Raw genomic sequence first — 26,415 nt, forward strand, 5'->3', positions numbered from 1 at the left:
CTCAGTGTTTATCAGACCGTTGGTACTTTTCCTGTCTGCTGAAGGTTAAAATTATAATTAGACTAATTAAAGCTCATATCAATGTAAATCATTTAATATTAATGCTTACCAATTTGGATACTTAGCACACTCAACAGTTTCCAATTAATTTCAAAGTACATGTATTGCAGCATCTATACAAATTGGTAGATCTTTGTTGTTGTTGTTTTTAAAGAAATACGAGACACTTGGCTAGCTTCAAACCAATGAACATAAATTTGACATTAAGTGGAGTCAAACAGTCAAACCGTGATTGTATTAATAACCTTAACACATCATTTAACTTGGAGTATTTTTGAAAGCATAAAGAAGCATTGGCTGGTCTGAATGGTGATTTAACTGAACATAGTCTTCAGACATGTTAGCTGTTCTGTAAGGATGTAGTAAGACGAAGCTGATCTTTAAGCTCAGTGTCAATGTCAGCATGCACACACTACTCTTGCATGTACTGACAACCCTAACGCTTGTAATGTTTACCATGTTCGCCATCTTAGTACCAGAGTATTTAAAAAATATTGAGGCTTTGAACGGGTAATTCAAATAGAAATTTCAAAATAATCAACAAAGTCCCAACAATGTCTCCCTCTGGCATCATGGGAGGTACGTATCTGTTGTAAAATTCAATTCCATCCAATTGTTGTCTGGACTTTAAACTTAAGGCCATACATGTACATCATCTTGGGACCAAGAATGTCCCCACAAAATTCTCCATCAGTTATCCAAATAGTAAGAGATAACGTTGGTTTGGTATGAAGCGATGACCCAATTTGGCAGCACATGTCGTTAATGTGGCTAAAAAAAAATTGGTACACATGCGAGATACAGTTAATGAAGTGAGGCCAGATTGGTTGAGGAGCCATGCAATGTACTGAGCTGTAACTGTCCACTTCAGCTGAAACGCATTAAGAATCTTAGGTACCGCTTTTTCACTTCACTCAGCGGAAGTGGTTTCAAACATTCAGGGAAATTAGATTTCTTCTTTTGTTCGCAAAGAGCGCTTTGAATGAGACTAATTGACCCTTTCCTTGCATTGAAACACATCTTTTGGAGCCAGGATGTGTGATTCTGACACACAACATACAATGAAGCCTTGATTAAGAGTGCGCATAAAGCCAAGCTTCAGTTTATTGCAGTCAGGTGTGTGAGTTGGAAGGGAACAGTCTCCGTGCAGTGCGAGACTGACTGTGTCCTGAGTTTATCTGCTTTTTGTTTTATTTTGGATGGAGAAATGGAACATCATTTCTGTGGGGTTCGAGACAATTTGTTGGGGAGAATTTGAACTTAGATGAATAGTCGAATCCGAAGAAGAAAAATGCAACGGATGTTGAGTAATTACTAAACCCAGAACATTCATCCAATACTACTTTCTCTGACTTGTTTTTAAAACTTTAGTTGGGCTGAACGTTAGTCACTGCAAACTTTTCTTGATTCACTTCATCATCATTTCATCAGGGCCCAGTTCTTTCATGATTGACTTGACTGCATGAACTTTATTTAGGACTGTGTGGGTTTACAGAAGGTTTACTTGTAAGCACTCATTTCTGAGAGATCTGTTCAATGAAATCACTTCATGGGAAAGACTGAATTGATCATCAGTCTTGCTTTAGTATAATCCCTGTGTTGACTGCCAGCTGGTGTCATCGTAGTACACACTTAACACCTTGGCTGCAAACCTTTTATCATCAGAACAATGCATCTCACTTATCCTGTAAAGGGCATTAGCGTCGTCAGCGTGTTCAGTAATTAATCTGCCATGATGTTCTCATCTCGCGTAGATTTATCTTCAATGGAATAAGACTCTTACAATGTGGATGCCAGCCATCCTTACAGGCTCCAACAGGCTGCCAGCGCTGTCTTGTGCAGACACACACAAACACATCATCAGCGTTGAACCAATCATAGAGGAGCGTCTTCCATCCAGCTGTACTTTTCCACCCATGTTGGATGTGATCATCCAGTAAGAGAAGCTGATGAATTTGAGACAGTGACTCAGCTTACGTCACACCTGAGACACTTAAGGGAGGTGACTTAATGAATATAAGGAACACATGTAGAGGAAGTTCTTTTTGTTTACTTATTGGGGAAATATGTTACCTCACTTTTACTTCGAGCATTTCAACAACACGTGATGATGATGTATTGGATTTGCCCCAGATACTCACAATATTCCAATGCCAAAAAAACAAACAAACATGTAGCGTTAAAGGGACATAAGGTGAAGGCCAAACAAAATCTTTCTCTCTTCATTGGAATAGTTCAGCTAATTACCAACAACATGTTCCCTTAGATTTAATACAGCAAGTTTTGCTGCTCGCCAAGCCTCTCGAACGTTTGCAACACCGTAATGCAATGTGAATCCACACACTTGGACACTGGTGTCACACCTTTTACGGACGCAGTGTGTAAGCACGAGGGCGTAAAAACAGCGGTTATGGCACTGTTTTGGGAACAACAATCTGTGAAGGGCTTTAGTTAAGTGGCCTAACGATACATAATTGGCAGAAGATGGAGATATAATCATAACAAACTGACATGGCAATTCTGTTAGCCAACAACCGCCCACATCAGATTCATCAGAGCCTTTTGCACAAATGTCGACATAAAATGAGGATCAGTTAAGGAAAACAAAAATGTCACATTGTTGGTTATAAAGGAAAATGCAGCAGGAAAATAACGTGAACGTTCTTTTAGTTTCTCATCTATAATTAAACCCTGTCACATTAAACGTGGGAAATGTATTCGATTTTCACATTTATTTGAAAAGAGAAGCTTTTAAACATCTGGCTAAGAATTGTGGGAAATAAGGAGAAATTGAGCGTCCCATCGTTCCTGTGTTTGCTGCGGTCACAGTGGCTGCTGTTCAACAAATGTTACATAATCACACTTTCAAGTCTATTCATCATTTATGTATGTTCAACTTTAAAAAAAAAAAAAACTTTATTGTAAGAGGCCCACGCTGAGTTTAAGATCAAATACCGACCCAAAATAATGATGTAACGCTGCTGAAATGTGGAAAAAGAGGTTCCTGAGGGTTAGTGGAAAGAATATCTACCATACCATAACAAAGACTCTCAGCCATAATAAACAAGCTGGACACTGTGCGTCCATCTATACATCTACACAATGTCCGGTCAGGGAGGTAGAAGTGCTTGTAGGGGGGGGGGGGGGTTGTGCTAATGACGCCAGCTCAACCCCCCCAGGAGCATCCCATTCAGGAAGCAGTATGGCGGCAGACGGGGGAACAACAGGAAGAAAGTACCTGACAGACACTCCTATGGAAACGGGTCTCGTATGGGCCGACCAATATAGCCGGGGTTCAAAGACTTAAGAGGAGGCCCCCCAGTGAAGCGACGGATTGAGAAAACAACCCCCCCCCCCCCCCCCCCCCTCTACCACCACCACCACCTCCTAAATCCATCGCATGCGAAGAGTCTTCTCATGGCAAACCCCTCTTAATTGTTGGTTGGAGTGTTTGGAGAACATAAACAACCGCTGCTTAATGAAATGCTGTGAGAATAGAACAGCTTAGTTAGAGAGGCGATAATAAGGTTTGAAAAATCTCCCATTCAGAACCTGTTATTACGGCACTCACTCTCTAAATCACTCCAAACTGTAGCCAGCTACGAAAACCTAGGAACTTCCAGCTGCAGCTTTCGGGGAGAAATGTTCATCTTTAATCCTTTCTCGTCTTCAATTTTTCTTTTTTTTTTTTCCCACACCGACTTGCTCATCATCTTCACAGTCATATCATCCGTTTTTAACCCGCTCCTCTTAAAACTTGAAAGAATTCAGAGCTCATGAGTTTTAGGGGTTAATGCCAAGGTCAGGCATCAAGGGAATGTCACTTTTATTCATCCCTCCCATCTCTCTCCTCCAACAATGGCAGTGTCAATGGGGTCTAATCCTTCAGGGTAATTGCATTGCTGCTGTCCACTCTTTTAAATATAACCCCCCCCCCCCCTAATTAAGGCCGACAGTGTGGGGGGGCTGCGTGGCAGACATGGATTCAACAGGTCGCCTTGTTTTGAAGACACAGGACAAGAAGAGGTGGGGATCCCTGCATTAAATCATCCCCACTCCCTCATCCCCCTTCTTTTACTCCCAAACATAAACCCCTCCTCCTCAACCTTCACAGCTCGGGGGGGGGGGGGGGGGGGGGGGGGGGGGGGTCCGAATTGTTTTTGCTAGCTAGCTAATTGTGGGGGGGATTTAAACCTGGTTCATCTTGGATTAACCCGAATGACAAAAGAACAGAGAGTAGTGGGCTGAGTGTTTGTGGTCAGAGCACCAGACTGTAACAGGACATTACGCTATAAATCATACTTGGCTCTTACACCACACACACACACACACACACACACACACACACACACACACACACACACACACACGCTCAACACTAAACTCCCACACACACCAAACAAGGGTTGCAGCATACAATGAAATCCATTATCATTGAATGTGTCAAATATTCATTGGTTATTTATGACCTCTAGTTCATGTCATTCGACGTCTATTATGGTCTGACAGATGTCCAAAACCAATAAATAACCACTTAACTCTTCAAGAAAAACAACAAATTCTCAATTTTAGGGAATCTAGGAGTCTCATTCTTTTTTTTAAACGGCAGTAAGAGTAATTCATCTCAATAAAGTTAGTGGATTAAGAAAAAAACGATTGTTACATGCCCAAGATATCATACCTTTTAATCCTAAACTCTAAAAACCCTGGATCCTACATTTCCCATAATTCAACAAAACAGCATCTTTTCACTCCATCCGCTCAGCCTATCAAACAGTCATTTCAATTATTGATTTATCTCCTGATTACTTCCATGGTTATTCAGTTGATATTTTAAACTTTAAAAGTGGTAATCTATTTCAAAACTACTCCAAACTTTAAAAAAAGATAAACTGATGTTGAAGGCTGGTTGAATACCAAGAACCATGATACAGAACCAGCTGAAAATCCTCATTTGAATTTGTATTTTTCCAGCTAATTCTTCAAAAATTAAATTACACATTTCATTTAGTATCCTGACTGTTGCTGATCCGGTGCATCACAATCAGTAAGTCCATTAATTATTGCAGCTCTAAACTTAGACTTTCTGTAAAAAGTTGGGAAATGCCCAAACACAAGGGCTATCTCCAGTGATGATGTCACAGTGACATCATCGTGTTTATTTGAAGAGTCACAATAGTCATAACGCCTCATCATTGGCTGAGGAGAACTTCGACAAGCAAGTTTACTTTGGCGTTTAAATTTGGAAATTTTTCTCCTCAGGAAGTGATTCAAACGTTTCATCGATTTTTTTCTACTTAATGTTAGATTTAATGAATTGATTAGTCGACCTATCGATTTACCCAGTAATGTGTTATAGGTAATTTATGTGTTCTTTAAGTTTAGCTTTCTACCTTCAATTTAAACTCACATGGACTCAGGTGAAGATGCAGTACAAGGTGTTATTATTATTATCATGTTAATGTGGGGATGTTTGTGTGTAGGTTGGGTTTTGTCCCCCCAAGCACTTTAAAAGAAACCCAACTGGCCCCTCCTTGTTTAACCTCTGTTCACCTCAGGGCCAGAGTTCAAATGAAGCTCTAAATTCAGCGTTAAAGTTCAGCACAGAAACGTAAAAGAGAGGGAAAAAAAAGTGACGTTTTGGTTTAAATCAGGATCAGCTGAAACATCGTCACATGGAAAACTTTATTTCTCAGGGGAGCGCGGCTCAGTTTCAGTGGGAGTTGACATGAGTCAGCCGGGATGTGTGCGAGCATGTGGGGGTGTGATTGAGAGGATGGGCGGGGTCTGCGTTGTCTGAGTCTTGTGTTCCCAGTAGACTGCTGTAGTAAACAGAGTGAGACGCTCAGCTCTGTCTCGTTCTATCGACCCTCGCCCATCTGTCAGATTAAATCCGTCCCTCTGTTTTTACCCAGAGGATTCAGATCATTTAAGAAACCAACGCAAACGCACACAAAGTCACCTGAAGGACTACAGAGAGAATCTGATTCACGTTGGGACTAAAACTTTCACCACCTGCTGTATATTGGACCTCGGAGATATTGATTACTTCTTCCACTGATGCTCCAAGAGGCTGATGAAACTGGGGAGAGGAGTCCTTCTTCTATGGTAAATCTAATGTAAAGACAACGCTTTGTCTTCTGTCTATCTTTTCTTGTATGTCAGCGCTTCTTGAAGAATTTACCATGTGTAGTTAGTTAGATCTGCAGCAATACATCAAATACTCGCTCAAAAGAATATTGTCATGTTTCGAGGTTCAATATAATTTCCTGGTTTCAGCTTCCTAAATAAAAAGGACATTTTGATTCTCTTTTAGGAAAGTCAACAAAGAGTTTGAGGGGTTTCTGATTGTTGGTTTGGGCTAAAGACATCACAGTCTTATCTTTGGACTCATGGAGTGAGATGTCAGTTTTCTTATTCCACCAATGATGATAACAATCGTAAGCTGCTCCTAGAGACTGACAGAATATGGGAGTTTGGAGACGAGAGAGGGAAGAGGAAAATTAATATACGTTAATTTTTGAGCTGGAAGAAACATCTTGTTGCTGTGGATTGTGCACCCATTATTGATTATGATTACGCAAATGTCCATGAAGGGGGCCGTCTCCTAATCTAAGGACTTTACATTGTATGTATTGATTATTCTATGCCAATCGATTCCAGTGTTAGGATAAGTGTTCATATCAGTGCTTATTTGGATAATGTGTTTACGGATAATGATATATCTCTATTATGCCAGTATCCGTTAAACTGAGTAAGTGTGTTTACATCTGGAGAGCAGGGCTGAAATTGGGCCTGGATTTAAAAAATAGTTGCCAACATATGCTCGTTATTTTCTGATTTAATTGTTAGATCAATAAAACATCTGAAAATAGGGAAAAATGCTCCAGGGTCACTCTATTTGTCCATGTATGAAAGAAAATGAAAAACATTTTGGTTTTGGACAGAAGAAGACATTCAGAGACCTGAAGAAAGGCGTTTTATTTTCCCCAATGATGAAATGATTTAAAGTTGCTGTTGAGACATAATATGGTGTTTGAGATAATTTAAGAGGGGACATTTGACTGACATGTCAGCCTTTATAGTTCATTAACGAGCTGGAAGAAGAAATACCTTTACATGGATTGAGCGCTGATTTTGCAGCAATATGAAAATGTCCATGAAGGGACTTCTTATTAAATCTTTAAACTTCACATGTATACTTATTAATTCCTCAATGTCTACTGATGCCAGTGTGAATAAGTGTTCATCCTTGGCATTATTTGCTGATAATGATATATCGGAACTAGACTCATATCGGCGTGATTATATCAGTCAACTGACATATCGGTCAAGCTGTAGTTTATAAGCAAATGTGTTAATGTGTACAAAGACTCTTTATAAACCTAGAGAGCAGGGCTTATATAGGACTGTTTTTACCATGTGTTATTTACCTCTGCTCATTATTTTCTCATTTAATTGATAGATCTATAAAAAATATCTCCGGATGACGTCATTCAATGAAGAAACACTGTAAACAATTATTGAATTAAACATTAAATTCTCCATCTGCTGCAGCTCCAATCCCAGAATTCAACATTGACTAACTGGCAGCTCCTAGCTAAATCCTGTCATGTTTTTTTTTTTCCCCCCTGAGTGAGGCTGTGAAGGCAGCACACATTCACATCTGTGCACAGCAGCACTTCTCAGTACATTTTTCCTTGTATGTCTGCATATTTCACATCTGCTTCTCATATCATCTAACCGGTGTACCCTCTGGCACCCACCAGCGTTCAGCTCTTTCCATATTCTTTTGTAATTAGAAGTGGTTTCCAAATAATCAACTTCCATGTCGTACTTGGAGCATTCATTTCCAGTTGAACTTGGAATACCCAGCTCTTCTTTTTTTTTTCCTCTAACTTCCTCCTTTTTTGGTCTTGTGTTCACCGCCCTCCTGTCTGTCTATCTCTCCTTTCTCCTGCCCTGGAGCTATGGATAGGGAGGCTGGTTGCGTCACAGTCCAGCCAACATTGCCTGAGACAGCAGTCAGTACACTTGACTTTGTTAGAGCAGCGAGAGGCCAGCTGCTGGTGAGTGGTTTCTTTTTTTTTTTTTTCATGTGCTGGTATTGATCATCTTGAGCTAAGTGTTGTCGAGCCCGGCTGTGTTTAGGTCTAAGAGGATTTAGTGGCGTTTCTGTCCTTAAGAGGCCGCTTGAGTGTGTTGTTTTTTCTTCACTGACGACACTGTGACAGTGGCATGTGTCATTGGGGTGTCATGTAAACATTTGTGCTTCAGGCCTTTGGGTCGGTTTTGCAAAAGTATCTCTAAAAACCATTAAAGAAAAATCAGACTGCTTTTGCTTTTGCTTGAAGATTCCTCCATGTTCAGTCTAGAAAGAAACAGAGAGCCTTTTTGGATTGCCAGTGAACTGTTGCAGTTGTGTGCATTTGTCTGAAATCAGTTTTTGAAGATGAGGAGGTAGAAATGTTCTTGGGAAAACCATTGCTGCAAGTTGAAACATACCTTTGGCTGGAATGCAAAGTTTACCTCACAGAATAGGAGCTACAGTATTTCCTGTGAGCATGTTTGTTCCTGAGTTTGTCATTTGTCTGGGGAAAACGCTCAGACCTGCCTGTGTGTTGTGTCAGATGGACCTTTGGACAGTATCTGACTTAACCTTTTGACTATTTGCATAGCACCAGGTTATATGTGATAGTCTGGCAGGGATAAAAACAGCTATGTTGTTGTTGAGACATAGTGGAGATACAGTACCTGTTCACTGGTGAGTTATTGAAGAATTGACGTCAGCACCTTTTTATTTTGAAGATGAATTACCGGAGCAGGAAATTAAAATAGTTGTTCTTCTTCTCTTGTAGAATAAAAACAAAAGTGGCGTCATAGAAATAACCCATATCTTCTCAATCTCTTTAAGTGTGTAATCTGGGAAAAAACGTCTCCGACAGGGTGTCACCATGAAGAGGAGGATGACGAAATTCTACAGTCCAGTTACACTTGAAAGTCATTCAACACTGAAAGAAGCGAATGAGTCACACAAACTGATCTGCAGTCTGATAAACTTGATGTGATACTGATCTTCGCAGGGGGGGGGATTTCACTTAGTAATTCAGGTTTATCACGACACCGTCATAAATCTTTGTGTCTGTTTTTCAAAAGAGCTGTGACATCTGATGTGTTTCAATAGTTGTTCCATCGTCTTGAAATGTCACTGATCTTACTCAGAGACGGTGTTGTACTTCCACACTGCCAAAATGTTCTCTCACGTTTGACCATGAGATTAAATCACTTAGACCAACAAGTGGCTGCTGGCTGCCAAGTAAGAAGAACCTTTTCTCTCAGCTGTCAGAGAAACGAGTTTGCCAGCATTGACGCGACACAAAAGATAAGAACACATTATTTACTGATGGGCTGATGTCTGTAATCAGGGCCGATGTCAGCCGATACAAATGTTCAACCAATACATTGATGCATCATGCTGACTCATTTTGAAGATCCAACAAAAGCAGATAGTAAATTATTACTGATGTAAATCATCACAATAAACATGTTTAGGTTTATAGTCCATTCCAACGCCATGACTCAATTTCGACCTATTGTACTGGTTTTAGGTGTGTACATTCTTCTTGGGACAAATTCTGAATAATATTTTGGTTTCCCTTTGTTTCAGTTTTATCTGCATATAATCTGTTGTGGAGTAAGCGACCTTTTCCTTACGGCTTGCTTTGCCACATGTTGATACCCGGCTAACATTTAGCCTAGGATGTGTAACTTTAATTAGCTTCAGCTTTGACCTTCATAGCATGTATGCAGCCTTCAAGTATACAGTCAGACCCTTTTGCAGGTTTTTTTGTTGCGACACAAGTGAGCAGGAAACTTATAAAAATAATCATTCATGGATTAAACCAACTCACTGAGTGACCGTGAATGGGTTCGCTAACTTTAGCTGATCAAATCTTCTCGGGGTAGTGGTCCCCTTAATGCGACAAAATGTATCCTTACATGAAGCCAAATCTCACAGTCGAGAGATGCTTTTTATCTGTTATGATGGTGAATGGCATTATCAAGCTTTGCATGCATAGCAACAAAGACTGAAGGGGGGGGGCTACGGCGGTCTGTTCATGCTGTAAGTATTAGCTCTGGACTTGTAAATGAAGTTGCAATGAGGAAAGTAAATCCTTTTGAAGTTACATGTGGTTAAATGTCAAGTTTGCCTTACGGGGATCATTATGTCCACCTGCTGTCATTGGTTTCTATCCACTTGCACTAAATGGTCTTGAATGACATCATGCCCTGTTAAACACCCCTCTTTGTCCTACATTTGATGTCGATTAGTGAATGAATTTACCACTGCGGCTCTTTGATGAGCGTATTTAACATGTGCTTCCCTAACACACACACACACATACGCACACACACACACACCTCCTGGGAGGACGAAACAGAACAAGTGCCTCTGTTTGAGTAACTCCATATGTGTGTTAAGGCTTCAGGTCTACACCAGAATGAAGGAGGGTCAGTTAATGGGGAACAGGCAGACAGGCAGCCTCGTTGCATAAGGTTCGCAGTAAAAAGCAGAAAACCTGGCTTTCCTCCGCCTCCCAGAGGACAGATGGCAGCAGAAGAAAGTGTGTAGCAGCGGCGGCCCTCTCCCGTGCCACTCCTCAACAGATGCGTCATGCATTTATTGAAAAATAAATCAGACCCGGGTCAGGCCTACCCCTGCTCTCCTCTTTGATCTCCTTCGTACTCTCCGCGGGGGTTGCTTTCAGTCCCACCAACAGGGCACAGCTAATGGCCAATCTGTGTAATGTTTAGGAAAAAAAGCAGGAACCATCCAGAGTACACGAGGAGGCCTTTCGGGGGGTCGTGTGCAACGCTCCCCGGAGGACAGTGAAAATTGGCTCTTAGAAAAAAGGTTGCAAAAGAAAGCCTCATGTAGCAGAGTTTGACCTGTCTCGCTCTCTGTCAGCACAGCTTGATGTAAAGCAGGATCACTCTGCAGGCTTTTAGCTCTTCGGCGACAATCAATCACGCTTAATGCAGTAGAAGATATCGTCTTGTGCTTTGCAGTTGAAGACCAAACGGCGTGTTAACGGCACAGTTGTTTCCTAGTAAGCTGGGTTTTTGACAATGTCTGATTTAGAAGATGTGCAAAGATGTTTACGAGCAATAAATAAAAGCTGCACCAGTTAACAGTTAAAATTATTACATGATGTCTAACTTTTGTTTTGACAATTTATGACTTTGAGTACATTTTAAGAAAAACTAAAAGGCAATATTCTCTGATAGCCTTTTAAAGAGCCCATATTCTGCCCTTTTTGGGGTTCGTATATTTAATTTATGTTCCTACTTTTGTACGTTCACAATAGCTGAAGTCCGAAAAAAGTGTCTGTTTTCATGTACTGCTCCTCCTTGCTCCCTCTCCGCTCTGAGTCCATCAGCTGCACTCTGTTGAGCCCACACTGTTAGACCCCACGTGGGCCAAGTCTGCTCTGATTGGTCTGCCGATCCGCTCTGTCGTTATTGGTCAGTTGCTCAGCACGCGTCTCGGAAATTTCAACATGAGCTGCAGGGCCACAACGAGCCAATGGGCTTAGATCAGTGATCTCACACTGACAATGACGTCACACTGACAAATTTGTATCGAGGGGGGCTAGAACCGAGCGTTACATGCGGCTAATGCTACAGCTAACAGGAGGACGTAGGAGAAGCCGTGTTTCCGTGGACTTTGAATTTTTGCACATAGATGTGCGTAAACATGCACAGGACACTTGGAAAACACACTAAAGAGCATATAAAACCAGAAAAAGCAGAATATGGGACCTTTGTTCAAGATATCAAGATATTGTTTTTGCCTTTTTACATCTTTATTGGAGAGACAGGACTGTGGATAGAGTTGGAAATTGGGGCGAGAGAGAGTGGGGAAAGAGCCACAGGTCGGATTCTAACCCGAGGCCTACAGCTTCTGTACGTGGGGCGTGCAGACTAACCACTCGTCCAACAGCACCCCTTAGATTAATGAATGGTTTCTTCCCTCCCCTGTGGCTATACAATGAAATTTATATGACATTTGAGGAAATCATCTTGGTCTTCTGGGGAAACACCGATCAACAAATTAAAACGATTTTCTGATTTTTAGCTGACTGAACAAGCCAGTTCAGCCTTGTAGTGACTGCAAAACAATAAGCTATGAAAATACCTCTATTTGCATAGCACATGTAAAGGAACACCTGTGTTTATGTAGTCTCTGTACTCTGTACTGCACAGTGTAAATGTATGCACAGGTCAAAGGGTCAGTACAGGAGGGGATTTGACTGTCAGAATGAGACAGTGGTTGTGTCTCTTTCAGTCGTAGACTATGAACCACTGATGATGTGTCCTGGTGTCTGACTTTTTGGGTCGTCTTTGATTAGTTCGATGGTGCAGAAAGAATGAGTTGCTCTGACCAAAGTCTGTCTGGATTGTTTGACTGACTTCACAGCAGACGCACTATTTGAACAAGACCGTGCATGACTCCGCAGCCCAGTGTGCTGCTAACTGGTGATTAGCATGAAGGTGTGTCTTTTAGGATGCACTTGAGTATTTTTCTTTCCCCGCTGTGTTTTTTTTTTTTTTGTGTCTGGAAGAAAAACAAACTGGGGCTGTAAAGTTTGGACTCGGGAGCTACCGTTAGCCGTCTCCTGCAGCCTCTGTTGACTGATGAGGAGCCGCGCTAACGCTAACATAACTTACAGCGAGGGAGACTGTTGCCAAATGATGACTTTCATGTTAGGACACGACCTTTTCTGTGGGAGTGGATTGATGGTAAGCATTACAGTTGGCCCATATAATTAAACACAGTGTAGCTGGACGTACACCGCAGTCTCAACACAGACTGAGGTGCAATAAGGCTTTTCTTTTTAGACAGACGTTTTGGCCTGAACAATACAGTCGGAGCTCCATTGGACCAAACGGTTTTTCTCCATTGTGCCCAGTATAGAGCATTAGCTCAGCTGTTGTGCTTTGTGTTGATTCAGGTTGGCTTTGATTCCATGTTTTCTATAGTTTGTGTGTGTCTGTGTGTGGAGGTTGATGATGGCTGCCCAGAACAATGCCAAGGGAGTTCAGTTTGCTCTATGGGTGTGGGAACCATGGCAACAAACAGCTGTGTGTGTGTGTGTGTTTCAGTGCGTTGTGTGGGAACTCCAGTTTTCACAATATGTCAATAAAAGATATTCCCTCATGTTGTTTCTGTTTTTCTGCAGAAATGTACGAGTTGTACATCAACCGCTTTCCTCCTAAACCAGGCCCCGCGCCTCCGCACTGTGATGCTCTCAGTCTGACACGTACACACACTTCATCGTTAAACACAACACGATGAAAACACCATTAAATCTCCAGGAGAACGAATTTCCTCTCTTGGCCAGTTCTGCCTGTTAACTCTCACCTATAATGTTATTTTACTGTTCAACCAATCAGGTAGTCTCTGTCATGTTGACATTATTTATTAAGGATTGTTCTCCAAAAGAAAAAACCAAGTCAGTCACTTGCCTAACCATACCCGTGCCACTATGTCAGATAACATTTCAGGTCTCCTGCCACTTTGAGAGATTTTTCATATCTACTATATCATTTTGAATAAAGCAAATTTTAAGTTTAGAAAAGGCATGAATTAACGTTTCTGGAATTGTTCTACTGTCTGGCGCTTCAGACTCTGTGTTCATGATTCCTAAATAACGTGTGCTGATTTGAGAAGGGGCAGAAAAAGGCAAGAGTGGCAGATAGGAATGTTCAGTGACCTTACACAGTGGCATGTGAGGGAGGAGGGGGTGGTGGTGGTGGTGGGGGGGGGTACAAAATAAATTTCAAGTCTTGTGTTGAACTCAAAAACATTGTTTGAAAACGCTTCCAAAAAAACCCACAAATCTTACCTTTGGGAGCTTTTCAGCAGAAAGGGCAAAGAAGGGCAGAACAACATCCCTCTGTTAAATCACAGACCCTGAGTGAACTGTGTTTTTACAGACCAGTAGAATAAACAGAGTGGTGCCTCTTCCCCCACAGAAACTATCTCACTTTCTGCATCATGTCAATTTAAGTCGAGGCATATTTCATTTTAAGCGTATCAACACTGCAAAAACTCAAATATCGTGTAAAAGTATTATAAGTCACCTTCAAATGAAAAGTCCAGATAAACATCTTATTTTTTAAGATATTGAAAAATGGCTTTAGTTGCTTTTAGTAAGTAAAAAAAACAAAACGTTCCAATGGGGCAAGAAAAAACATTACTTAAGGGTCTATAACAGTGCAACTAATTTAGAAAGTGCAACTAATTTAGGACCTAAATAAATAATTTTCTTGCCTCATTTGCAGATTTAAAAAAAAAGAAAAAAAGAATGTAGCTTATGATGCGTGTAATGAGATATATTTGACTAGAAATTAGACAAATGCAACCTGCTTAGATTTGAGTTTTTACAGTGAACTCAAGAATCTGGCAAGTTACTAATGATAGACTGGGTGTAAAAGTCAGTCAGGTAAAGCTTGTACTCCAGTGTATCGAGATTTCAGTATTACATTTTTGTGCTTTAAATCTTCAAAATCCTGGTGTTCACCGCTTCTTAGCAAGTTTTTCTGTGAAGCTAGTTCTCTATATATGAGACAAGTTACATATATAAGTTAGTCCTTAATATGTGATTAGCACAACACATTTGTCAATTTGTTAAGTCAACGATCAAAGGAAATCCCGTTATTTCTCTGACGACACACAATGACAACTGGCTGTTAAAGAAACTATAGCCTACAGCACACATGCCCTCTTTTCACTGCGCCTCTGACCTGATGCAAACAAACACACACACTCATGTGCACACAGGGATGCATGCTGTTGCATAAGCTCTAGGTGCGCTCTGGCAGGACAAGCTGTAACCCGGGAGAATTCTTGGAGTGGGGGGGGTAATAAACAGGCAGGAAGTTCTTGCCAGTGAAGTTTTGGCTTTCCCAAACTATGAATGTTATCAGTATATTCTTGTCAGTGCAAAGATCTTTACTGGGCAGATTGTCTCTCAGCTCTTTTGTGATGGATGGGCCTTGTATCACATAGTCAGATCTGTAATCTGGATTTTGAATTTATCGCCAGCCTTTCCCTCAATGCGTCATATAATTCCATACACCGACAAAGACTGATTACCCACCCATTTTCCAGCCTGCAGAGATGTGGCAAGCCGTCGAAACTGATTTAAAACTGTCCTCGGGAGCCAGAATTGTGATGGTGGTGAGGACGCGCCTGCCAAATTTAACTGCAAGCCTGTTACTCTAAAGCCACAAACTCCATCCTTAATTATAAATCATGTTGAAGACATTCGACTCCCAATGCCATTTTAACCGTTCCAAGCTTTAATGTCTTTAGCATCAGCTCTGCTCTGTAAAGCCGTCTGTTTAGACCAAAGCAGATCAAGCTCTTAGCATGTGTAAGTGGCTGCACTAAGTGTTGTAAAGTGTGTTGGAGCGTCTTCAGATGTAGCGTGCCAGTGTTTGGAGGATTAAGCGTTAAGGTAATAATCCTGATTCACCTCAGGAGACTCCCAGTCATCTTCTTCCAAACAAGAGCGGCTTTATTACAGCTGTGAGACGATGCGACGCTGCTCATCGATGACACAGCCTTGCAGTGGGCAAGTCCGTGTATGTGTGAGAGTGTTTGCAGGATGTGTGGAAACAAGGGTGCACAGGCATGTGGCACGTGGCAATGGATGTGATAAACCCAAGACGAGGGCCGAGGGGCCCGCTGGAGTGTGAGCTCAGCTGTTCTGTGAGGGTGTGTTTGTGTGTGTTTCATCTATAGTCACTCTTGTTATACCCCCTGAACCTCCCTACTAATCCAGGGCGACGTGAGAGCAGGCATGCAGTGGAGGGGGGGGGGGGGGACCGCCCGCACGCGACACACGCTCACATGACACATGTTGCCTTGAACACATTCAGTCACTCGCGGTCCGAGGCACGCATGGCCTCCTGTCAGCTGTTTGGCACGGTCTCTCCCTCCTCTGTGTTGTGTTGGGAAAACTGTTCCAGAGCCGGGATAAAGAAAGTCAGGTCACACTCTTATCCGAGTATCAATCATCCGTCTCATTGATAGGAATGTTGAGCATTGCAAAAATCCCATGTTGCACATATCCTGAGCTTACAGGCGGTTATTTTAGCTGTATTTCACCAGGTATCTGTCAAGAATGGAAGATTAAAAGCTTTCATACGTTTTTTTTCCTTTGTGATGTTTTTTAGTCTATCTCTTCTTTTTTCCCATGATGCGCTCGTTTGTCTTGGCTAAAAAACATCAGATATTTTTCAGCAGCTTTATTCGCAGCAGGAATGCGAACGCCCCCGACCCGAACGGCGAGGGAGGCCTACCTGTCTGAACTATTGTCTAAATATGGCAGCTGATTTTCTTGGGTTCCTCTGGCCCGGGCCACTTGTCTGCACACCTCCCGGAGAACATAGCACCTCTGTGCGATGGGACATTTGACTCCACCACAGCAACAAAAAAAAATGTGAGCGCATGCATTGGCGCTGACTTCAGAGGAGGAGAAGTGGGCGATGTTGTAACAGATTTCTGCGACTTGTTTGCGTTCCGATGAAGCTGTCTGTCTGTGTGTCTGTGCAGTTTTTGGTCGTCAATCTGTAGGTTAGGCCCTGTGACTCAGGCAGAGGTGAGATTCCTCTGAATCCGCAGCTTCTCAGACGTCATCGACTGCAGCGATTGAGAAATGGCTTTTGTTTCACAGTGTTCTCATTCTCCTCCTCGGTCATAGTCATCACACAGAGAGCACAGGACTGAACAGGACCCTCTCGTTGTTTAAATAAATAAATAAGAAAAATTGCGAAATTAGTGAAATCTAAGACGCTTGGGAAGCTTTATACCTTTACATAATTGTAAAAAAAAAAATACCTGAAGAGTAGAGCAGGAGCAATTTTGTGCCAAATGCTCAGGCAGTATTTGGAAAGTGACCTGGCTCCTCTTCAGCTTTCATATTATGTATGTACATCCTGTGATAGGCAATACATCTGCCAGCTTATACATTGATCGGGCGCTTCTTTTTGATTGATATGCCAAACTTTTTAGCCGATTGATCAAGTTCTCTATTTACATGTAAGTACTAGCATTTGTTTGAAGTCATTTTTGTGACCACCTAGTAAATGTACGTAAAATAAGTAAATTACATTGTTTGCTTGCCATGTACCCTACAGTCATATTTTAAAAGGCTGATGAAGAGGATAAAGAGTTGAACTTTTGAGAGCTGAGGGACCAAACTTAAAGTTTTTTTTTTAAAGTACTGGAAATCCCAAAACAATGAGCTGAAAGACTGTAAAAACCCTCCGCTGCGTTTCATAATTCTCAAAAGCTTTATCTCACTTTATGTTACGAAGGAGCCCTCTCACATTCAAGTCATCACATGAGCTGTTCTTGGATGAAGGTTTTCTACAATTTTGCATCTTTGATTCCAATCAGTATTTATCACCCTGTAACACTTTGTTATACTGTGCCACCATGTTCCCAGCACTTATTGAATTAGAACAATTGACTTATTAGAGGTATTGTTTCATTGAGTTGTGTTTGAGTTAGCGAGGCCGTTCTCTTCTCTTCCCCTCTCTGTCTCCTGTCTCTCAGTCTCTTTCTATTTTAAACGTCCCTCATGGCCTCCGGTCGGGGGCTCAGTCTGGGTACGCTGATCCTTGGTGTATGTGCGGAAGGGAGGAGCCGGTGCTGGTGGTGGCAGAGAAACAGAGAAGATAGGCACAGGGAGGAAAAAAAAGAGGTGAAGACCCAGGCTTGCCGAGCTCAAAGCGGGGGCTGTTTAATCTCCTCAGGACCGTCAGATGGCTTTGACAGAGCGCAGGCACCAATTAGCCCGCAAGATTAGGGGGGCTTTGTACTTCTGAAAAGCTTCTGGACTGACTTTTTTTTTTTCCCTTCCTGTCTTGGGTTTATATCTTTACCGGGACTCCTCACCCTTCCTTAACCCCTATCCCTCCCTCCTTTCCTCCCTCCTTCTGTCCTCTTCCAGCCCTGCAAACCAACCCTTTCAAATCTGTGATTATACCTGGCTAGACATTGAGAGGAGTGGATTAATAAGGCAGATCATTAGCCTCAGCACGTTGCAGAGTGAGCGAGCGACCCAGCGAGGGGGCACGTTGGATGGTTTATTGGGGTCCTGGGTGCCTGCTGGCATGGAAACGGAGCTGAGTTGCAGGAGTGGGAGAGACTCCTGCTCCAGTCTGCAGAATATGATGGTACCAGAGAGACAGACCTTTTTATTGAGCTGTTATTTTTAGCTCGAACATGTGACACTGCATTTGCATGGTTTGCACCAATATATCTACTGAAAATGAGCTTGTATTGCAGTGTTTCATCAGGGGATGGTGTCTACTTCTTGCATATCTGTAGTTGTTGTGTTTACATGGAGGCTGCATTCCCTAGCTTGTGCTCAAACCCCCGTTGAGCACCCATATTTACTCACATGCTCCTCCTGAGCACATGGAAACAATGACAGGAAGTACATTAGCGGGACCTCCATTGTATCTCCCCATACATCCTCGCTTCCTGAGCCGACAAGAGGGTGGAGCGAGGTGTGGTGGAAGGGCACTCTGGTGCCACCCGGCCCCATGGTGAGGTGAGGGAGAGAGCAGAAGGCTGGGTAATGGGGGGGGGGGGGGGGGGTCGGATCTGTCTGGATTGTAATCCTGCAGCCTTCTGCCGCCTGTCGCCTCGGCTGCAGACCACTGTAGGCCGTTTCATTGCCTCATTCCCTTTTGGTAGGAATTTAGATTATGTAAGGGTAAGCTGGTCTCCGGTCAGCGCACGAGGTGAAAAAACTAACTTTAAGTCAATTAGTTGTCCTCCCACTGAGGGGGGACAGATGGTGGAGAAGTGGGAGTCTTCAAACCTCAGGAATGCTGGTGGCAGACTCTGTGGTCATTTAATGATGGCAGAAACAATAGAGGCGGGGAGCTGTTTATTCTAAATGTGTGGGACTGGTTTGCCCTTTTTATTTGGCTCTGCCTTTTCAAATGTTTCTGTAATGCAGGGACCTGGTTTAGAGCTGTTCTGATACTGATACCAGTGTGTTGGAAACGCCAACTTTGAAAATCTCCATAATAGCCCTCGTTGCATCGCTATTATTTACTAAAGGAGAGATTTGAATGTTTAGCACTTTGCACACATAAACTCCTGAATTTTCTGCAAAACTTTCAGGACAGTCTGCCCCCGAAGTCTTCCTGAGTTTTGTGTTCACATTTGGTGGAGGTTGTGACAGAGTCCGTCGCTGTGATGACATTTTTTTGCCTTTATATCAACGCTACATCATTGTGCTTATTCACAGTGACAACGGATGAGTGGAAAAGAACTTCAGTGTTTCCCCTAGGTTTACGGTGTTGAGGGGGTGGGGGGACACGCAGACACAAACAGAAGTGTTACTTTTAATGACAGCTGTCCTTTTCTATCGGAAAGGTGTCCTTAAATGACTTCTTTCCCTGATTACAGACTCTATCCACTATCATATCCCTACAATAAAGGCACAAAAATAAATCTTTTACTTGACTGTCAAGGGGGGGCGGCCCGCTAATATTATGGTAGGGGAAACACTGAACATGCTATTGTCAGATAAAAGAGTATGAAGCAGCTTTATTATATTTGCACGTGGCCGCAGCAGTGACAGGATATATTTATAGCATCGCCCCCGCTCGCTCACTTGTGGGGAGTTTTCCTGAATATTTCCTGCTGTGTTCACACATCCGCTCATCCGGACTTCTTTCAGAAATTTTACAAGAGAGCCGGCCGGTAAATTCCAGCTAAAACTTGGATGAAACGTTTGGCTTGGTTGTGTTCAGCTCAACCCAAAAATATATCAAAAAAAAGTTTTTTGCACATTTTGAAACACCTTTAACACTAATTCTTTCCATGTCTCATTTCTACATGATCAGCAGCAAAGCCTCCAGCTGCGAAATAATTGTAATCATCTTCGTCTCTCTGTCCTCCTCTTTTTAGGTGTGCCACCACCCAGACTGCCAAGACCTGAACAGCAAAAGCCCCCTTCACCTGTGTGAGTCATGTGACTCGCGCTTCCATTCAGAGAACACAGACAACATGCACTTTGACCGGCACCCCCGATTTGACTTACAACCTCAAGGTATTTCACTGTCCGCTCTTTGTTTCTCTCTCAGTGATGTCATACCCATCACCTCATCAGTGTCTAAATAAGCAAGATCTGTACAGCAACATCTTCTTTCTTGTGTTTATTGTGAAGTGTATGATTGGGGTATTTATTTAAAAGGATTTCTGAACATTACACTAAAGTTAAACTTTAACTAGGCGATGAGAAGTAGAGAAAAAGATGTGGTGCTCCAGGGGAAAGATTTTAAGTTCATGGACTGACATTAGATAAATAATTCACAGCAGTGCAAGAATTCGAGCACTTGTATTGTGCAAAGACTTTTGTCCTCGGAGCAGGAAGACTGGGTTCAACTCCAATCCCCTGCACTTTGCAAAATGTCATTCCACACTTTCACACCCTGTTTTCTGAAGGGGAAAAGTCTTTCCCAATACAGCTCATTTTTAGCCACCGTAGCTGTGTTAGGTCAGTGTTGTTTGGAGAAATTCATTCACAATTGTCAGGTTTAACAAAGAAATCAACTTTCTGAGTCGACTTATAAAATGTGTGTGGCCATTTTTGCAGTTTTCTTCTGTCACTTTTGGAGTGAGCAAGGTAGGAAAGATGTTGGCTCTCTGAATCCTGTCCTCAAAGCTCTGATTTTGTCATACATTTTTTAAGTGGGAAGAAACCTCCCTCGGTGGGAACACGATGCAAAAAACCCATTTTAAATTGCTTCATAAATCCGACATGTGCACAGTAATTCAGAGATCTGGAACCAAGCTGGTGATAATCCCCGAGATTTCTGCCTTCACCCCCAAATCGAACTGAATCAAATCAATCACAGCAGCTTTAGTGGTACTCAGGGCCTCACAAAATATGGATGATCTACAGAGCTCACTGTTAACGTTTCTTACTGGAACTGCTTTCTACCCTGTTGATGATAAAACAGTTCAGAGCAGCTTGTCTAAGCAACGCTGTGGGTCTACAGTTGACTCCTGTCTACTACCTTTTATTTAAATCTATGTTTTGGAAATTAGCTTAAAGAAAAATATGCCAAGAAGCACTTCCAGGGCATTTTCTGGAGTAACACAGAACCTCTTTTTCTTATATTTCTGAAAGTAGTTAAGAAGGTTTATTTAGCAGCTGATTCATGTAAATACATGTATTTTTAGATCGGGTGAATGCAGAAGTCTCAAAACCTGTATGAATAAACAAAAAAAAAGCTGCCTGGCTGATGAACTCAAGATTCTGTCTTAATTTGGCTGACGTGACCATTTGAAATCTTCACTAAAACTTTGCCTTAGTTGAGATCCAACAGAAGGAATGACTGCTGTGTTTTTGTGACCTTTAGCCTCCATCCTGGCTCGAAACGTGTCCACGCGCTCCTGTCCCCCGCGCACCAGCCCCCCCTCCGACCTGGAGGAAGAGGATGAGGGGAGCAACGACCGTGGGTGGGTAAACCCCCTCTGTGATTCCATCCCTAGTGTTCTTATAGCCATGCCTGTTCATAGAGCTCTTCTCTTGCTGAGCATAAGTTACAGCCCTGAAATGTACTGTCTGTCTTCTGACAGATTTTGATCACATAAAGTGGTAAAAGTAACTTTAAAGCAGGCTGTTTCTCATATGTTAGTCTTTTTCTGAAGTGTCAGAGGCGTGATGATGATGTGTGTATAAATGTTTTAGGGAGCGTAAAACAGGGGGGATGAAGTTGGTGAAAAAGAAGCCACGGAGACGACACACTGATGTAAGTAATCAGACAGACACGTGGGCTGCATTGTGCAACATTAACCCCCATGATACTACAGTTTCATTTCTGTTCCCTGAAAGACTCTACTGATCTGTTATATGTAGAAGCATGTTTTTTTTTTGCAAAATATGTGTACAAAACAAGCAGACACATGTACATGACAGCAGCAACCTTTATTCTGTGCAGCAGAGATCAGAGATGATGCTCTGTGTAGTCAGAAGGAGCCCCCCTGTGGATCCTCTGAGAGCTCACATACAGCGTGAGCAGCTCCACCTGTGTAAACTAACAGTGGGTCTCCCCCCCCCCCCCTACAGGACCCCAGCAAGGAGTGCTTCAGCCTCAAGTTTGATCTCAACGTGGACATAAACACAGAAATAGTACCTGCAATGAAAAAGAAAACACTGCGGTAAGAGAGCAGCCGTGCAGGATTGTCTTGTAGGAGTTTGATGTGTGTTGTCTCTAAAGATTTTGTGTTGTGTGTGTGAATGTTTCTAGAGAGGTGCTGGGTCCAGTGTTTGAGAGGAACGGCATCGAGCTGTCCCGGGTCGACTTGTTCCTGGATCAGTCCAACACGCCGCTGTCCCTCAATTTCGAGGCCTACCGTTTCGGAGGACACTACCTCAAAGTCAAAGGTGAGGACAACACGTGCGGCCCACACAGGACTTTTCTGCACAGAATCAGCCTCTTCTTCCTCCCTGTCTGCATCATTAAGGGACATCTATTACTGCATGGTGGCCTCTTTTTAGACTTCAAACTGAAACTTCATAAAATATGGAGGGATACCAACGAGTGCTAGGCCTTATTTATAACTACAGTCTGACTTCTGCTGCAGACAAAAAATGTTTCTGTAATTTACCAGAAAGAGACCTGCCAGATCTGAACAGTGAGACGTCAGGCATAGAAAACTCTTGTCGGACAGTTGTTAACAATATTTGATCTAACTAGCGGATGCATTATAATAATAATAATAGTAATAATAACTTTATTTATATCGCACCTTTTAAAAACACAGGTTTACAAAGTGCTTTGACAAACAGCAAAAACAAGAACAAACTAAACCAAACACAGAAGAACATAAACAACAGCAAGAACATAACAAATGCAAAATACTAAAAATAATTAAATACAATTCAACAGAAAAGAACCCAAAGTGCACGATACCCAACAGACATGTATAACCCGACCATCACAAGAACAATCACAAGAACCATGATAAGAACCCAGGAAACACAAGAACCCAACAACACGAGACCAAGAGGAGCAAAGATTTAAAAATATGTAAGAAACTAAAAGAGCTGAAAGCAAATAAAAAGAGAACAGCAATAAGAAGGTAAGAGCAGTAAAAGAAACAGAAACAAGTGGTTAAAGGATCAAAAAAAAAACTATAATATTAATAAAAATAAAAAGTATATATAAATATAAAACATAAATAGACAAAGTAAGTAAGATAAGAAATGACAAAGTTAAAACATAAGAGGAGTTAAGATAAGAGCATAAATAAAAGGACAATAAGAAGTAAAAATAGTAAAACCAGTAAGAAAAGATTATAAACTCCACTGAAGCTCTCCGTTCACAAACACGAGCACAGCACAAGCTCAAAACATTCCCTTTTTGTTTCTTTCTGTGGGCTTTTATGTTTAACTTTCAGCAGGAACAGTCAAGTGTGAGATGTTGAAGTTGTTCAGAAATGACTGCAACATTTTATCTCTTTCAATGAAAATTGAATCAAATTATTTTAAAGTGTAAAAAAAAAAAAAAAAATCAAAGAAATATGAATGTGTTGCAGCGTGATGACAGCAGAGATTCCTTACGGCGCTGTAGCCCACATGCACTTTAAAAAAGGGCTAGAGAGTTATTTTAAACTTACCTGAACACAAAACAATTTTCTTGTTGCTGTCAATATTTAGCTTAGCTCTTGTCCAATACAGTCATACTTATGCTTCTAAAAATGTCCTCTGTTCAACCAATATTTCCACAATTTCCCAGTTTGGGATCAATAAAGTAATTCTATTCTATTCTTTTCTATTCTATAATATCAGGTGCAGCCACAGCACTAACTTTGTTTCATTTGATTAATATCCAATTTACAATGTTTCAAAACAGCCCACTGTGAAGAAACTAAGACAGCTCAGCTTTAAATGTGTGACAGGACTGAGAGCAAACAGATATTTTAAAATAGTTCTAGTGTTGATCATGATGATCACAGCCTCATTGTCTTGTGGCTTTACAGGCGTGATGCGTGTTAGACGTCATGATATTCTTATCAGTGTTCGTCTAACAATGACTGAGCAGGACGGTTTCCTCTCACGCCTCTCGTGTCTCAGACCAGGAGGGAAAAGGAGTGGACGGTGTGATTTTTAAAAGTTATCAGAAGCACAAGTGAAACTGTAACATGTGCTTCAAAGATTCCCATTCCCCTTAGAAACACGTCAGTAGCAGTGTGATCACTCCGCCAGCTTTTTCCTCCCATAATGCTTCAGTGGAAACTCGGGAGTGTGAGCCTCCTCCCTGCGAGCACTGCGGTTATGTTTCTGGATCAAAGGGCCATTCAGGCCTTCCATAAAAGAGATCCTGTGTCGTGACTAATCACTATTCTCTTGAAAGTGTCAGCCTCCAAACTGGCACCTCCTGACCGCAGTCTGGAGTTACATAGAGCCTGGACCAGACGGAGGTTATACAGTCCACACCTGTTTACCCCTGTGGGTGAAGGGTTAAGGGACTTCCAAAAGGATGATGACAATTATTTTCCCTTTGGTATTTCAAATAAACAGCTTTTTTTTTTTTTGTGTGTCAACAAGAGATTGCATGATTCATAAAGACTTTGGTTCAGTGAAGAAGTCACAGGGACTCACCAACTCCTACATTCCCCTCCGATCCACAGAGCATTTTAGCCCCTACAGCTCTTTGTTTTGTAAATGTTAACATTTGTCTCAGACTCACCACTCTCATTGGGTTGTTTTTGTGTTTAGGAGGTAAAATGCTATTTTTGGGGGCGCTGGTGGCGCAATGGTTAATGTGCGCGCCCCATGTATGGAGGCTATAGTCCTCAAAGCGGGCGGCCCAAGTTCGAATCCAGCCTGTGGCTTCTTTCCCGCATGTCATTCCCCACTCTCTCTCTCCCTGATTTCCAGCTCTATCCACTGTCCTATCTCTCCATTAAAGGCACAAAAAGCCCCAAAAATATATCTATATAAAAATAATAAAAAAAAATTTAAATGCTATCTTTGGGGGGTAAAAGCCCCCAAAATGATCGTGCTGTACTGGCATCACATGGCAGAGAGCTAAATCACACAGAAGGGGTTTAGTAACAAAAGAGGCAGACTTCTCCTTTGAGCGTCTATAGACAGCAACGCAGAGCGTAAACACAACATAAGGATAACAGAAATACTTTTTAGAGCGGAGGTTTACGCTGCCTTTATTTGCTTCATTTAAAAAAAAAAAAAAAAAGTAAGTACAAAACAAAAATGTGCATATAGACATGACAATTAAAGCAACGGCAAATAAACAAAAACAGGCAAAACAGAAATAAACGAAACAAAGTCAAAATACGCAAAACATTAGCAAAGACAAATACAGTTGAAGTAGATATAATAAAAGTCAAGTGGTAAGTTGAAGTAGTGTATAAGAAACGTGTGAATGTGTGTGTGGCAGTATAATACATTAAAGTGAGTGGCTGAGTGGGAAGTAACAAGAAAAATAAACAGAAACAAAATTGAAGATAATTGAGAGGAAGAGAAAAGAGGGGAGAAAAAAAGAGATCTATATGTGTCAACATTAAAGGAAAGAAGAACAATTTAAATTTATATATATATAGAAATAATAAAATAAAAGGTTTGGTGTTAATGTGGCCTTCATGAGCAAATACAGTAAATGAGTTTTTGAGTTTGCCATGGGAACTTAAAAGTTGAAATGATGTCCTTTGTGGATGGACAACTTGTTTCCTTTGCCCTCAGAAGTTCCTGAAATATTCAAGTTTGAGAAAAGGTCCAAAGTTTGAGCTGCTTGTATTTGTAGTTTACCTCCTTTATTGTTAATAGAATCTTGTTAATTAAAGGAGTGAAAAAAGGGGTTGAGCTTCTCCGTTCAAAATAACTCTGAAGTGAAAAAAAACAAACAAGACTGAACTTTTGCCACTGTCAAAAGTTTGACAACAGCAGCCTCCTCTGGATTAAAAACAGACTTTAAAAGGACGAGAGGAAAGATTTCATTCTTAAAGCATTCTCTTTGCATGACAGCTCAACATCTTTTTTCCTCTTATCTCCGTGCAGCACGGGCAGGTGATGAGCTGAAGGTGGAGCAGGGTGTGAAGGACATGCGGTCTCTCAGTCTGCCCAACATGAAGCCGTCAGCGGGTCAGAGCCCCTACATCCTCAACCCGGGCACTGAGAAGGTGGAGCACGGATCACTGGGACGCAAAGAAAGCATAGATCTGTTGGTGAGTAATTAAATCAGTAATTAAACTTCACGTGACGCTCCAGCTCAGACTCATCGAAC

The 26,415-nt window shown here is 41.8% G+C and overlaps 1 protein-coding gene across 1 annotated transcript in view; it reads left to right on the forward strand.

Annotated features, from left to right (window-relative positions):
* plekhg5b (pleckstrin homology domain containing, family G (with RhoGef domain) member 5b) overlaps nt 1-26,415 on the forward strand; it is a 65,014-nt gene that overhangs the window by 14,738 nt on the left and 23,861 nt on the right. The window contains exons 3-9 of the mRNA XM_061058077.1: nt 20,069-20,210; nt 20,757-20,786; nt 21,526-21,625; nt 21,858-21,918; nt 22,236-22,327; nt 22,417-22,553; nt 26,190-26,356. Coding sequence (XP_060914060.1) covers nt 20,069-20,210; nt 20,757-20,786; nt 21,526-21,625; nt 21,858-21,918; nt 22,236-22,327; nt 22,417-22,553; nt 26,190-26,356 — 729 coding nt within the window. The remainder of the gene's footprint in view (nt 1-20,068; nt 20,211-20,756; nt 20,787-21,525; nt 21,626-21,857; nt 21,919-22,235; nt 22,328-22,416; nt 22,554-26,189; nt 26,357-26,415) is intronic.

The sequence above is a fragment of the Labrus mixtus genome, chromosome 15 (genome assembly GCF_963584025.1).
Source record: "Labrus mixtus chromosome 15, fLabMix1.1, whole genome shotgun sequence".
Taxonomy (NCBI): Eukaryota; Metazoa; Chordata; class Actinopteri; order Labriformes; family Labridae; genus Labrus; species Labrus mixtus.